Genomic DNA, 16,014 nt, shown 5'->3' with positions numbered 1-16,014 from the left:
TGAAAGCTTTATATCAAAGCATTTATTATTTTTTTTGTTTTTTTTGGGGGGGGAGGAGGGGAGATTTATATGAAATTTCTGTAGCAAAAACTACCATGATTATTCAAGATGAAGACTGTGAATTCTTATTAGTAAATAGAATTTGTAATTTTGATTTTTTTTTTTTCAGCTCCAGTTATTAACCGATGCAACAGAAGAGTATCAGGTATGTTATTCCTTTTAAGAATTTAATGTTACTCCATTTAAGAATTTAATGTTTCAGATGAAGTTTTGAAATGTTCATTTGACTATAGGAATTGTATTTAAAATGACCTTCTTACTCTTTATTGCTTTTTTATTTCTTATACTGCTTGCAGTATTTTTATTTCAAGTAAAGTATCTTCAACTTGCATACAGTAGTTACAGATTCTCTCCAAACTGCTTTATTTCTGCCTTCAGTATTGAAATGTGGAATGGTTACATCTGGTAAGTTGTGATTAGCTGCCTAAAGATAACCAGATGATCGTGATTACCTGGGGTACTAATGCAAATTCCAAGGATACATAAACCCATGGCAGATACATTTTCTTATTCCTGTTGCTCCAAACTGGATACAGCTGAGGAAATAGGGATAAGGAATGGTGCCTGTAGTTCTGTGCATCTTTTTTCATTTTGATGCATGTAGCAGTGCTTCAAAACGAGATCATACTGATTTTTCAAGTTGCAGGGAAGTTTCACTAAGGAGCAGCCTTATGAATTACTGAATTTTCATTTAGATGTTTAGTTATTAAAAATCTAAACGTGGTGTTCTTGGGTTTTTTGACTGTACTGGCAAATGCTGCTTTAATGACTGTAAATATTTAGCTGTCATTCCGTAAGATTTACTCAAAGTACAGGTTTTCTAACCCACGGGCAGGAATTGGACAGGAAGTTTACTTTTGCTAGTTTTAGAAACCTTGAGCAGATGAGTTTACTCCTAGCTTATGCAGTACTTCAAAAAAATACTTCAAGAACATCAGGATTCATAAAAACTGCTTGAGAAATAGTAATCTATTAGTAAGGTCAAGCTAACCTTTTAAATTTAAAACTATCTTGATTGTGGTTTTTTTCCGGAGGAACAATTAATTTTCTTTGTACATTTTTTTCAAATCGCTGACCCAAAGTGATGATACTGCTTTTGTATCGCGTTCGCTCCCCATTTCTGCTGCTGTTGCCAGTTAATCATCTCCTGTGCTGATGTGCTCCTTGTTGAGGGAGGGAGAGTGGCGTGCTTGGCATTAAACTCTTCCAAGTGGTTTGGCAGCTGTAAATGCTCTGTAGAGAATACCAGTTGCTTCTTGACCAGAGAAACACGGCTTTGTGTGCTGGTCAGAGGTTCAGCCTGCAAAGCAGGTGGCCCTGGGTGGGTCAGCGAGAAACTCCACAATCTGTGCAGGAGGGTCATCCTGGGAAAAGGGGGCTTATCTAATCACGTTCGTGGCATTATTTATAGAAGTGCAGAGTGGTAAAGTAGTGTTCTTATGAAGAGAAACAGCCTTTTCCAAGAAGCGCGAGGAGGGAGAAAGGGAAATGAGAGCTCGATGTTCCCTCAGAATTTATTTAATGAACACATTACTTGTGTATAGCATGTTTGGCCACGTAACAGGTTGAGGTTCTGTGGCAGGCACTCAAACCTCAAGCATTGTGTCAGTCCTAATTTGTAACAAGCTGGTGACTGACTTGATTAAAATATTTGAAAAATCGTAATCTATCTTTGCAGAAATTGCATGTATCCCCCCTTCCACCCCAATTTTAAAATCTCCTGACTATGGGATGCAAAAGACTGTGGTGCCGTTGGCAATTTCAGTGCTAATTACCCAGTAGAACAGTCTTCTTGCTGCTGCTTTAAGCGAATTAGCAGTGTCTGAGCCTTTTGCTGGTATGAGTAACTCATGTTACACTTCTTGCTGCCTGACTCAGTCTGCCCAGGCTTGGTTTGGATACCCTGAGAACCATACAAATATGTTCCTGTCCAAGAGCTGGATTGTGTTGAAATTCATTCTTGCATGATTACATTTCTTGATCTTCTTCCAAGTACAGGGGCTCCTGACAAACTTTTTGGTTTGTTAGTCAGGTCCCTGTCTGTAGTGAGAGCAACCTCAGAGAATACCACTGGCCCTTGGTTGGTGACTGCAGGCTGGGCAGGAAGGTGGGAGACATCAGTGGTGTCTCCTCTCACAACCAATATCAAAGCTATTTCAGAACTGGAGGGAAGAGAAAGCATTGCTATTTGTCCCACTGCAGCAACTGATACATAGCACTGTGAAGAGTGCTACTGACAGCGTATGAATGAAAGTTAATTGTGTTTTTGGAATGAAGACTGTCACGCCTACTTCAGTCTCAGTTGGGCATAGTTTCTCCTCTTCCTTTAGTCTTATCTTTCAAAAAAGTAAACTTTTTTTGCTGGATTTCTCATATTACCATTTCTAGACACCTTTGATTCATTCTACAAAACACCCACTCTCCAGCAGACTTGCTGACTTCTTCACAGGATTAAAAAGAAAAAAAAAAACTGACAAAATGACACCCATACTATAGACCTGTGGCAGAAAGTTTGCATCTGTTTTCTCCAGTGATTTCAGTTTATCTGAGTGACCCGGTGTACTTTGTCTCCCTCCTCAATCTCCTTTTGGTCTCTCTGGGATCGGAATGGGACTGATGACAATTTTCACATTCAATTGCTTTATAAGCAATTAAATTATATAATGTAGGGAAGCAAGATATAGTTATTTCCCCAGTCTTTTTATGCCATCCAAATAACATGGTTGTCAGGATCTGTGACCATTTCCATGTTAATATAAAATTAACTGAATGGATGGGAGTTGCTTTGTTTAGTCCCTTTGGTAGGGGCAACTTTCAGTAGAGACTCAGTGAAGTGGGAAGGATCAAATTTGCTGTCTCTGGAAGCAGGTGCTAAGCCCTCTCCTAAGGTGTGATTGCAGACAGAATAAATGTTTATATAGTGAGAGAAAATTTTTGCTGACAACATTTTGGTAAACTTTGCCATCCTTGATGCTAAGGAGGAGTGTTGCACTGGGTGGTTGCTCTTTCACAGGATCACAATGGTTGAGGTTGGAAGGGACCTGTGGGTCCGTCTGGTGCAACCTCTGCTCAGGCACGGACACACAGAGCAGGTTGCCCAGGACCATGTCCAGGCAGCTTTTGAAGATCTCCAAGAAGATCTTTATTTCTTGGTGCTGTGCCATGGCTCCCGTTATCTTCCTGATCTTATCTATGTGCTTGTGCCTTGTTAAAGAGAGAAACAAGATGAGAAACACAGAGCATGGAAGAGCCTGCACTAAGCAGAGGAGGCTGTTCAGTCCTCAGCTGTGTGTTTCTGTGCTGTTTTGTATCCTCACCGAGGAAGGAAAATCTACCTCTTTCTGCTTCTCAGATTGTCTAAAAAGCTGTTTTCCTGTTGGCAGACACTGTTTAAAGGATTGCACTGTCACAGATACAGCTCAAAAGTATTCTGATTTCAGACGCCATGTTTGTGAATGTAAATCTTCAGTTGGTATTCTTGAAGTATGTTTAAAGTTAAAAAACATACCAAGAAATTATTTGATTTTTTTATTTGTTTATTTCAATGGGATTTAATAGAAACTGAAATTTGCCTCTTTCAGATTAAAACATCCTTTCCAGATTACATGCATATACTTCAGGGTGGGATGGGATTCTAACAGAAGGGCACCATTTAGCAGCGTCGTGTGTTTTTTTGAGCAAAGCTCAGGTCACGTTACCTTCTCAAAATGGTCAATGTCACAGCCCATCACTGTTTGATTGCAAGACATTTTGAAATTCCAACTCAGCCCACTCAAACTGCCTTCATGAATAATGGGAACAGCATTCTATGAAATCACAGAATCATAATTATGCTTTTAATTGTCACAGGAAGTATTTTTTCAGCTTCATCTTCACAGTTTTTATGACTAGTCAGTCCACATTTTAGCAAGTGGAGAGAGAATGAGTGTGTACATATACATACGTTACTGCTTTTCTCATACACCAGTCCACAGATATCTAAAATCCATTCCTTCCATTTGAAAAATAATCATTGCCTGGTGACATTCCTGGATTCAAGTGCCTTTATGGGTCATAATATAAAAGAAACTTTATCTTCTATTTTATAATGTGTGGTGTTATTGCTGGGAACGTTAGCTAAGTGCTTGGTAACAATAAAAGAAAACATTTTCTGTGTATCCTAGCTGGAATTGCAGCAGTTTGCAATAGAAATTATCTGCGTTAATCCTTATGTAAATGTTTTTATCAGTATTATAATTGTATGAGCATCTGTCATTCAGTATTTTTCATTAATATTCAAAGACTTTGGCAATGGCCTCAGGTTTCTCGTGTAGTATCCCCAACAAATACTGGGTTTGGAATCAGTTTTTTTGAAGTTTCTTTTTCTTCTTTCTAGCAGAGAAAACAGAATAGTTTTTTCATCTTCACATAAGATTTTAACATATTACTTTTAGAGAGCGTAGGGGTAGAATTTTGTATTTCAGTAATGCGTAAATTGATGCCCTGGCCTTTTCTCTCCTCACAGGGTGTACTTCTGTAAGAGGCCCATACAGTCGTTGATTTTGTCAGTAGGGGACTCTATCTTCAACTCTCCTCATTCTTTTGGCTCCTATCAAAGAAGAGCAATCATCTCATAAAGTAGATATGTTGTTGAAGTCTGATATCTCTCTGGGCTTTGCGGTGAGATACAGCATTTTCTTCACACCCTGGCAAGCTGAGATGTCAGGATATGATAATATTATGCATAGTAAAATCTTTTTAGTAGCTTCTAGACTTTTAAAATGACAGCTCTAAAAATCATTTTCTAAGAAAACTTTTATATTAATTATTGCCAAGCAATGTGTTAGTATTTGGTTTAAAAAAAAGCCCCACAAAAGACACAACGGTTTTGGGATCCTGTTAAAAATAAGGACATCTAAATAATAGCAATGAAGAGAGAAAGCAAGAGGCAACACTTTTTTATTTTATATTTTTTGGTTTCAAGTATTTTCTCTTGCAGCATGCTATCTGCTACTTCAGTGATTAAAAAATCTCATCACCTTACATCATCAAGGGAGGGAGAGAGTGACTGACTTTCTCTGTGCCATTCTCTTTGCTTTCTACTTGCTAGACTACTGATTATCAGAGGATGACTTGTAAATCATGATCTTGTTTCTTCTCTTGCAGCTATTTAATGAATTTCTATCCTGATTATTCACCCTCCTACAAAACTGATAGCATAACAAACTCTGCTGAAAGGTTTTGAGGCAGATGATAAACAGAAAGAGACTTCTGAGTTCAGAAATCCAAAGTTTTACGAATGGCATGAACAGCTTTCCTTTTTCAACAGCCTGATGCCTCTATCATTTTTTGCTAGCCCTAATGATTGCAAAACTGGTATCATAACTAGAGTGAAAATAATACATTTTGAAAAATGTTGATATGAGCAAAAGCCAAGTGTGTGGGATGACAGATGAAAGTGGTGATAAATTGTGTGGGTGCTCTCATGTAAGAAAGTGCCTGAATCATTATTCGTTAAACAACAACAACAAAAAAGCCTATTTTCTGTTTGCAATACTGGGACTTGTTTAAAAAATCTTGGCATGTAATTGGCATTCAGTGAATAATGAAAAGCTTATTTTCAGAAATTAGCAGTCGTGACTTCACAATTACTTGTATCTCACACTTGTGAATAATTCTGTTTGTAATTTGCTAGATTTTTTTTTAAGACAGAGAGAAATGCAACACCTAATGAGCATCCATATCTAAGGCTTAAGTTAGTTTAGTATCTGGTAGGACCCAGTCTGATCCAAACTACTAAATGCAAATATAAATGAATAATTAGTGCAACAGTAGAGTAGATTTCATTCAGTTTTTCTCTTTGTTAAATCTTTCTAAATAACTGTTCATTCTTATAGTGTTACATCATTAAAAATGTCCATCTGTAGCTGGATATTTTAAACTCAAATTAGTCCTTTTTTATTAATTGGGAGAGTAAGTTATAACTATGCACATTTATTAAGCAGTTAAATCATCTAAGGATTAGTCTTTCAAAAGCATTCAGGTGGCAAAAGGTGCAGGTGATTAATTCTTTTACATAAAGGGTCATTAAAAGGTGTACTTAAATGCTAGTCTATCTTTAGGTATATAAATACTTTTGAAAAATCTCAGCCTTCAGCTGAGTTTTTTATAAAATTTCATTGTCACTTTTTTGATGGGTTGGAGTGGAGGTTACACTGATTGTACATGGAGATTATTATTTTTTTTTTTAAACAGCTATGTTTTATCATGCAAATTCAAGCCCAAATGACAATATTCTCACGTAGTTTTGTTGCACATAACAAATTGAAAGCAAACACGCTGGAGGAAATCATATCATGATAAAGGCTAAAAAGGCAGTTTTATACTTAGTGCAAGGCATGTTTCTGTGATGTATATATTTGGAGTGACCTCAGGAGCTAGATGTGATTTGCATTGTTCGTGTTAATAAATAAAGTACTACTTTATTTGATTTAAATATGAAAGGAAGTTTTCAGGAACTTCCCTGAGTCATTTTTAACACCACAACACCTCAGTCAGTCTGCACGTACTCCAAATAATGCAAAGCTCCAGAGGTCAGCATGCTAAAAACTACAGGGAGTATAATGCGCTTAAAGCAATCTCAGTTAGGAAGTCCTGTGACCACTTTTATAGTGATCTTATTTAAAGAGAGGCTTAATAAATCAAGGCTTGGCACTGGGAGATGGGTATTTGGCTGCCAGAAGCACTTACCTGATTCCATCATTACTGTATCTGAATGTCTGTTTCCCACATCTCCAGAGTTGGGCACGGGAAGGAGTGTATACGTGTTCCGTTAGGGATAAAGGAATTTTTCACCTATCTGGACATTCTCTATAAATCCTTAACAATCACTTCTAAGTTTCGGAACCATTAATTTCAGAAATGCCTTCCAATGCATCAACATCCTTCATTTCTCTGTCATAATCGATGCCAGGAAGATGCAGGTGATTTTCATTGCTAAGTATCTGCTGCTCTAACACACGAGTACTTTGCCTAAGGTGCTGGTGGTTCTTTTAAAATACCACGTGCCTTATTGCAGGTTTAGCAATTCACATATCAGAAATGCATGTATAAAAACAGCAAATGCCTTGGTCCGGAAACTGAAAGAGAAGTTCTTATTTCTAAAATGGAAAAACACTACTTCTGTTTTATTCCTCAGCTAGATTGTCTTTCCTACCTATTCTTTGCAACTAAAAGCCTGGAAGATGCATTTTTATTTTTATTTTTTTACGTTGTAGAGGTATACATTTGAGCCATTTCTTGGAACTTGTGGTGTTTTGATGTAACCAGAATGTGAAATGACCAATCTCCATGCTGTTTTTGACTGAGACGCAAAGTATTAGTGTTTGTCGGGCATGTCGACATTTTGGTGCTTAGTTTCTGGTTTTATCTGCTTTGGTTACATAACCATTTAGAAGTGTGGTAAGATTTATGTGACTGGCTCAAACAGAAGATCATTAAAGCTGAAGATTTACTTCTACAATTGTGAAGCTGGGTGCTCTGAAATAGTAGTAGCATCATGTTTTCCAGGAGACCTTTTTTATGGATGACTATCTCATCGGTAAGGCTCTCTTAGAAGGCTTGACCAAGGTCAGCAGCATGTTTATCCATGTCAGCCTTCTGATTCCTGAACCTGCAAGAATAAAGCTTGCTTCACGTGAATTTCTCAGGGTGCACCACATACAATGATAATATCTAACTCTAAAATACTCTGCTATATTGTTTAAAAGTAGAAAAAGAAGTTAGAAACAAAAGTAGCAACCTTTAAATTACTGTTTAAGATCTAAGGGACAATATTTGGGGTTTGGTTGTTCCCGTGTCAGAGCTGCGAACTCTTTTGATACTGCTACATGGAAAGCTTTATTTTTAAGTCAGTCCTCTACTGTGATGGAAAGCTTTTTGTTGTTGTTACTTTTCATGCAGGCTTGCCTCCTACTGCCAGGTCCAGAGCAAAATAGTGTCTGGTGGGATACTGGGCTCTGCTGTCACGAGTGGAGACATGGAAGCCAAAAATGCAGCGGTCCCACTTGTGGCTTAGTAGTTGGCTTCTGTGAAATCGTGTAATCTTGTCCCTTGGCTTCTCCAGCTGTACAAAAGAGACACGGCTTGCAGAGTGCTGTGTTTGATCTATAGAGTGCTTTCATGATAAGTCATCTGTAAATTGCAGGACTTAAAATAATAAAAATTTACAATCTAGAAATTATGTAGAATTATTGGAGTGTGTACATAAATGTTCATTTAGAAGATTTTATTTAGAAAGATTTTATTCAGCTATTTTTGCAAGCTTTACGATTTTATTATTATTTGCCAGAACCTGAATTCTGTAAGGTGGGAGGGTAGCCCCTTGTGAGCACACAAAATGGAAGGATGAGCTCAAGTACTTTGCATAACTTGTACATAAAGATATTAAATAAAAGTTGTGCCTTTAAATAATTCCACAGGTGACTAAATACAGCAAATGCAGTGATAAACATTGTTTATTTGTTTTTTTAAAAAGTAATGTTCCTCGGGTTGTACTAAAGAGGTAGAAGAGAATTCTGTCCCCAGTCCTGCATCAACACAAGTTTTCTTTTAACTGCTTCTGAGTAGGAAGAGGATTTCAATAAAGATGTACGAGCAGAGGATTGTCTTCTGAAGATTTACTGTAAAGAAAAAAAAAACACACAACCGCGTTATCATGGAAGTTGACATTTATAATTGATTATGGAGGCTACTCTGAGCTCACAACTGAAATTAGTATGAAGCAGGAGTGTGTGACGCTGGCGTTACGGTTTTATCACAAGCCATTGTCACTGGAACTGTCGCATTTCTTTCTTGGTATGTCAGAAAGAAGACAAGCTGGAGCAGTGTGATGTAGATAATAGGCCTGGAAAGTATGTAAACATACCGAGGGAGCGGTTATCAAAGGTTTGTAAAGGCAAGGACAGCAAGCACTGTAATACATCATCTGGTTGATTGCAATGCCCCAGCCTCCATGGGCAAAAACAGCTCTCCAGAGTTGTGCCTTGGGTAGCTGTGATCCAGACTGGCTCCTTTCAGGCTCTGTCTGCGACCTCATTTACTGCTTTATTAAAGTAGTGAAATACCAGAGAGAAATACCAGTAGTGTCCACATCAGAGATGGGCATGTTCAGGTTGGGTTAGGAATACCAGCAGTGCTTTGGGAAAGCCAGTTGAACATTGTTACCTTTTCTTCTCCTAAACTACCTGTGTTTTGTATCTTCACAGGTACTCTATAATGCAGAATAACTCTGCACCTGTCGAGTTGAATTCATTCTATTTCACTTTTAACTTTAAATTAAATTTGAAGCTGTTTCCAGAACTGAAAATCCATTTTTCCTTTGCCACCTAGATTCATTATTTCTGCATATTTATAAACTAAATTTTTTTACATTTTGTTTGACGTATACGGTCATGGGAACGGTGGTGTGGTTTGAATATTTTGTGTCAGTATCTGACAGAGAACTGAGGGGGTGTTTGCTCAAGTCCCAGTCACTGTAAGTTGTGTCTCAGTTATGCCTCTTTGAGGATTAAGAATGAATCTGTTACCGTCTTTGACACGGTGAGATCTTTAACTCAGGAAACAGTGCAATTGCTAAAGCAAAAGTTACTGCGCTATCCAGTAACAAAAGTGAGACGAAACTTGAATTTGTTTCCCAAAGTACAGCAGATCATATTGAGCTACGCCAGCTGTTTGAGCTTCCTAAGTTCATCTTGACTGCATCGTTTTGGAAGTGCCTGCTTTAGCAACTCAGCTGTCAAAGAGGGAGTGAGAAGCCACTGGAAGCGGTCACCTCTCCAGCTGGCGTACTGCTCGCAGAAGAGGCTACACATCTATCCCCTAAGAGGCAGACTTACGACACGCTGGAAGCTTTGGCAAGCTCAAATGCAAGGAACATAGCCTTAAACATAGTGCAAGATTACCGATCCAAATAAGTGGCTGGAAAGTTGCTCTGCATTTGCTGCTCTGGGTGGATTTTTATTGATGGGTCTCATAGGATACTCTAGAGGTAATGTATCCTTCTAAGTAAAGAGGAGTGATTAGGGTTTCACTCCAAAGTACAGAAAGTGCTATCCGAAATTACCCAGAGAATGACAGAAGCAGCATGTCTTTGCGGCTTCTTCCGATAACAGCAAAAATACCAACAAAGCATTCAGCTTATATAAAACTCAGAATTTTGATGTCCAGTATTAAAAACTTTCCTCCTTTGTCCAAAGATCTTCAGATCCCAGCCTCTTGGCTGCTATTTTGAAAGAAAGAAAACAAAAAAAGTGATGTTTCAACCATGCGTTTCTCACAAAGGCTTTGCTTATGGGAGCTGAAGTATTCCGCAATTTGCATAGAGCGCAAGGACTTTGATCTTGACAAAACACATTTTGCAAAGCAGTATTATCTTGGGTGCAATTAAAACTTGCATAAACAAAACTGATAGTTGTAGAGGCCAACTTTTCTTCCTACTTTCAATTCTCTCCCCACCTCTTGCTTCCCCCCCACCCCCGCCATCCACAGCTTATGTCACTGCTGCAGCCAGAAAGATTTTTATTGCTTTCAGATGCCGTCACCTGCATAACAAAGCACAGATCGAAGTTGCATCATTTCTGAGCCTTCAGAAGTGTTAACAGATGTGCTGCTTCTTGAAAGCCAAAGAAGGTGCCGTATGAGGAGAAAGCTAAACTAGCTGTAGAAGCTGTACAAGCTGAGAGAGGCAAAATGTAGATGTTAAGATATGAAAAAAAAAAAAAGAAAGCTTTTCTCCCTAAAGCTTCAAAAGGTTGAAAACTCTTCTTTTTCAAAGCTATTTGAACTATGTTGGTAGCTTTGGAAAGACGCTTGGTCTGCATGAAGTGTATATCGATGCTGATACAGCTATGCTATTGGAAATATGTAATCAGCGTGTCACTCCTGTACGGGACTTTCAGTGGTGTTTTCATACCTAGCATTTGCTCGAGGGCCGAGTTGTGCTGAAAATCTCACGTAGGAAAGGTGTGATTTCAGAAGTCACTTATTTCAAAAAGCTTCGTACTCAGGAGTGCAGTGCCATGGTCTGCAGAGCACAGGTTTGCCATGGAGCTGTGAACTTTTTACCCAGGGAGACTCCCAGGTCAGTCCTGATCTAGCATTGCAAATAGCTCCCCTCTGAGGGTAGGGTGGGCTGGATGACCTCCAGAGAGAGATCCTTTCTAACCAGTGTTTAAATGAGTCTGAAAAGATGTGGGCCTTCTGTGCTTTCTGTGGGCCTTCCAGAATATCGCAGTATTAGGTTAAGCTTGAGTTCACAATTCATTTTTTATTTTATTTTTTTACCACCCAACAGCAGGTATGTTGCATTGTGCTGCAGCTCTGCCTGCAAGCAAATAGTCTTGTCAGTCAGAGCTGCCCGTTGAAATCCTAAATGCCTGCCCTACTCCTGCTGCACGAATAAAGAAATCTCTGCAGTAGGCTGAAGAAGAAAAGTCTTCCCGTTATACTTTTCTATTTGATTTTTGCCACGTTTTTATTATATTTCTGTGTGCCCCTTGTCATGTTAAAGTGATTTCCATATGTAAGGGAAAGGTCCTAAGTCCTGGTCTTATGCCTTAGCGGGCTCCAGGAATCTGTTTTCACCCTTACTGGGTTGTAAGATGAAATAGGAGAGACTTAAATGTACAAATCCCAAACAAAGCTGTTTGATACTGGTTTGTTTTGCTTGCTTTATTATATACTTTGCTCTAATGCAGTGTACCATGGCAATGAAACTTGTCTTCCCAAGGACATCTTGAAGAGAACTTCCTCAAGTAGCAGTAGTTACCCTGCAGTTGAGGCAAGAACAAAACTTAATTTGCAGCTTAATATTGAGAATTTAAATGATAGCTTTATAATGAAGTATGATGATGTCTGAATTCATAGGTGTGCATCTTAAATGTGTTTATATGCCAGGTACTCTAAGAGACGTAGGTAGATGCTTTTATAGTACTTATTAAAGTACATAATAAAGAATTGATCTCTAGTTACTGGTAAGATATGCTGGTTATAAAGGATAAAGATAACTTTCATCTCCGGTTTTACTGTACTGGATAAAACAAGGAGCCTTTCTTTTAAGAAAATGTTTCTTATTAGAAAATTCAAAGCTTTCATAATAGACATTGATCTATGCTGCAAAATGAAAGGAGGAGGAAAGCTTTCACACAGAAACGCTAATAATGTTCTCTTTGTTAGTGCCTTTGTGTAGCATATTAAGTGAATGTTTGCCTACCAGTCCCAGTTCTGGACTCTGAGCCATCTACCTTCCCGTAATGCAGCCATCCTGGGGCTGTGCTCTACACCATACCATTTTTTCAGCGTGGGAAGGATGCTGTTTATCCTTTGTGAAGTACCTGCCCTAAACGTGGTAGACCACTTTTTTCAAGTAAGAGCGTGTGTTGTAAGCACAGCGCTGGTGCACCGTTTCTGTATTGTGAATGGTGCAAGCCAGAAGAAGCAGTGCAACGCCAGGTTTATTGTACTAATAGCAATAAGTACTCATTAAATAGCTAATGGTTATATGATTGGGATTTTATATTGTGGTGCAATGAATGGAATGCTTGCGTTGTATTCCGGTCTCTTCACTGTCTCCAGAGAAAAAAAAGAATCAAAATGTAGTTTGCTAGAAAAGACCTGTACCTTTTAGGCAGAAAAAATAAAATAAAATAAAATAAAAATAAAGACAAGCCTTTCCTACCAAATTATGCTAACCTTGCACATTTCTGTAGTCCTTTCTGAAAGCACGACGACAAGGTCAATCGTTGTATATGCGTTTTCAAATTATTTGCAAGTTGCTGAATGCTAGGCAGCCTTCTAGATTTTTTTTTCCTGTCTGCTTATTTTTATTTATACTTCCTAAGTCCATTCAGTTATTATATGTCATTGCAGTGAGCTTCTGGGCATTGTGCCAAGTCTTCAGTATTGTCAGGATGCTGGATAAAGTACAAAGAAAAATGCTTGTCTGTGTTTCCTTGTAACATTTTACAAGTATTGTATAGCTTCAGCAGTGAGACCATCAGCAAGAGCAGGAGTAGATGAACACAGGACTGACTCTTGCTTTCTGTCTGGGCAGATAGTTAGAATGTACACTTTGACACGTACGAACGGCAAATGTCCACGAATTAACGAGAAAATCTGTACCAAGGACCTAGGCTTCTTTCAGCCAAAGGAGTCTGTGTTTAATATTGTGAAACGGTGTAATAGCATAACTGTGAAGATGAGCCTTTTCTGAAGTAATAAAACTGGACAAAAATAATCTGAAATTTTAGAAGCTCACTGTTACCATTACCTCACCCATAGCTGATCCTCTAATTACAATGACCTGTTTGGAAGCCTTGTTCCTATGCACTGGAGTGTATGGTTTCCACAAACGTTCTTTTAAAAAAAAATCAATTTGTGTGATTTTTTCAGTGTCATTTTCATATTGGAACTGGACGTTCATTTGATTCAAATGTAGTAAGATATAGGAGCATATTGGGGGAGGGGATTAAACATTTTTTGTTATAGAATATATTATGGTCAAGCTGATTATTCATCTCCCAGGTTAAATTCTGAGTAAATGTGTGATTTCTCTGTATTAAAGCAAACAAACAAAAGCACAACAAAAGCTGTAGATACTTGCAAATTTGGCTTGAGGAAGAGTGAGTGCCACATGCCTCTTTGCCCTTTTTTCAGTGAGTTTTGCTATATATAGTGTACTGCAGAGAGCTGGGCAATGTAGCTGCAGTATTTTCCCTCTGCCTGTGTTTGTAAATGAATCTGGATTTGTAATGTGTTTGTAAATGAATCTGAATAGTGATTGTTATGCTTTGATAAAAAAATGAAAGGAAATCTACCCATGCACCCGAGTACTCCATAGGCAACATTACCTTCTGTTGTAAATTACAGACTTCTTACATGAGAGTTTGAGAACAGCTCTGCTGTGCTTGTTCTGAGAATAGATAGAATTTAAGTCTCTGACACCATTACGACATAAGAAAACAGGTTTTGTTTTTTTTTTCCTGTAGGAAAATAAAACACAGATAATAAATCTAGAGGAAATTAACTTAAACTTGCTTTGATTGATATTCTTTTTCTAATGTACTCCTTTTTTTCTATAGTTTGTGCTGAGGCTTTCGATCCAGATGAAGAAGAAGAAGATACAGAACAAAGGGTAAGAATGAATGAATTGCACCGTGCTTGGTTCTCTCTACAGCTTGACAAGCAGAAGTCAGTACGTCAGACTTCCTTACCATTTGTGCATTTCATTCTGCGAGGTGGTGAGGTATGCTGTCGCTGACAATGTGACATTGCTCTGAAACTTAAGGCCACTTTATCACATACGCTTATTTTGTCACTGTAGCTTTAATACAGTTTTACTTCAGAGGACTTGATATCTCTACTTAAGTCTACCATCTATAAAAGTTTGGATATTTTCCTTTCTTAATTATCCTTAATGCTTGTTGAGGCAATTCCTAGAGTACTGGTGCTGTTATGAAGGTTTAGTTAAACTCAAGCACAGCTGTTCCTTCATGGGCGTTTGAAATTCCTCGCATGCTTTTCACTGCCTTCTTGTCAAAGCAGTTTGCCTGGGTAGGAGAAATACTTCCTTGAAAGGTTTTGAGACTTGTGACCACCTGTTCTATTGTTTTTGCAAGTTGGAAATTTCTAGGAATTGCAAATCCAGGTACTGTTATTGTCTTTCTTTAGAGATGTTTTATGTGAGGAAATCCTGTAGCCTGGATGGGTCAGTGTTTTCCCTAGGGACTTTCTGCTGTTCCATTTCCAGATTCCATCTCTCTGATGGTTACACTTCTGCAAGGAAAAATCTAAGTCTAATCTAATTTGTCTTGAACGAGAAGATAGTTCATACATAAGATGCTACAAAAAAAAAAAAAAAAAAAAGACTGACAATCAAAATGGTTTTAAACGTGGATACATCTATTTCATCAAAAGGGTTAATTTTCCTGACTGCTGGCTCAATATTAGTAAAAAAAAAAAAATATATATATATATATATATCTTTTTTTTTTCAAATGAGGTCTGCTACTCAAGGTTGGACAAAGAATATTTGGAAATGTCTGCTAATGTAACTGTTTTTCAGAACTCTTGTTATTCCAGAAATACGGTTAATACAGTGAATGTGAATGCTTTTTATACGTTTTCATAATTATCCCCCCCCCCATCAAAAAAAAAGTGCAGATAAATATTTTTATGAGACACAGTGAATGCTGGTTACTTTAACATGATGAGAGGTTTATTTGTGACTGTATCTATGGCTCAGTTAGAAGGGAAGGGAAAGGTATCCTTTTACTCTTGTCTCTCTTCAGTGTTTTTTAGCATGTGTTAATTGTCAGCATAATATTTTTCTGTATTTTTCTTTCACTCTGTCTTGCATTGTACATTTATATGTAAATACTGTTTATGCAAACAACAAAAAAGAACTTTATACTATGTTACTTTAAAATTGTGTTTGTGTTTTCATTTTGAAGTGAAGGTTCAATTTGTAATCATATTTCTTTGCTGTCATGACAGTTTGTTCATTTTTACTTTTTTTTTTTTTTTAAAGGTAGTTCATCCAAAAACTGATGAACAACGATGCAGACTGCAGGAAGCATGTAAAGATATCCTGCTCTTCAGAAATCTAGATCAGGTAATATCAGTTTAAGGAAATCTAAACTGGAGTTGCTGTTTTGTAGCTTGATCTAACAGTCCAGACACAGTTATTGTGATAGTTTATACAATTTTAATTATAAGCAGACTGGCTTGGGGCATGTATCTGAAGATTACTGTCAATGAACAATAAAAACAGGACAAATTGTCAGTTATTGTGACTGTCAGATCACTATCCCTGCAAATTCCATTTTTTTTTCTGTTTTTGTTACAGAAAAGTATTTTATAAATTCTATTTTTCTTTTACTTCTGGGTACCATTACACTTGATTTGCTTTTCCTGACA

At 37.7% G+C, this 16,014-nt stretch overlaps 1 protein-coding gene across 1 annotated transcript in view; it reads left to right on the top strand.

The window, feature by feature from the left end:
- PRKAR2A (protein kinase cAMP-dependent type II regulatory subunit alpha) overlaps positions 1-16,014 on the top strand; it is a 53,728-nt gene that overhangs the window by 21,731 nt on the left and 15,983 nt on the right. The window contains exons 2-4 of the mRNA XM_035547000.2: positions 170-205; positions 14,178-14,230; positions 15,626-15,709. Coding sequence (XP_035402893.1) covers positions 170-205; positions 14,178-14,230; positions 15,626-15,709 — 173 coding nt within the window. The remainder of the gene's footprint in view (positions 1-169; positions 206-14,177; positions 14,231-15,625; positions 15,710-16,014) is intronic.

Source organism: Cygnus atratus, chromosome 10, assembly GCF_013377495.2.
Source record: "Cygnus atratus isolate AKBS03 ecotype Queensland, Australia chromosome 10, CAtr_DNAZoo_HiC_assembly, whole genome shotgun sequence".
Taxonomy (NCBI): domain Eukaryota; kingdom Metazoa; phylum Chordata; class Aves; order Anseriformes; family Anatidae; genus Cygnus; species Cygnus atratus.
The sequence above is the reverse complement of the archived record's forward strand: the minus strand, read 5'-3'. Positions and strand labels throughout refer to the sequence as shown.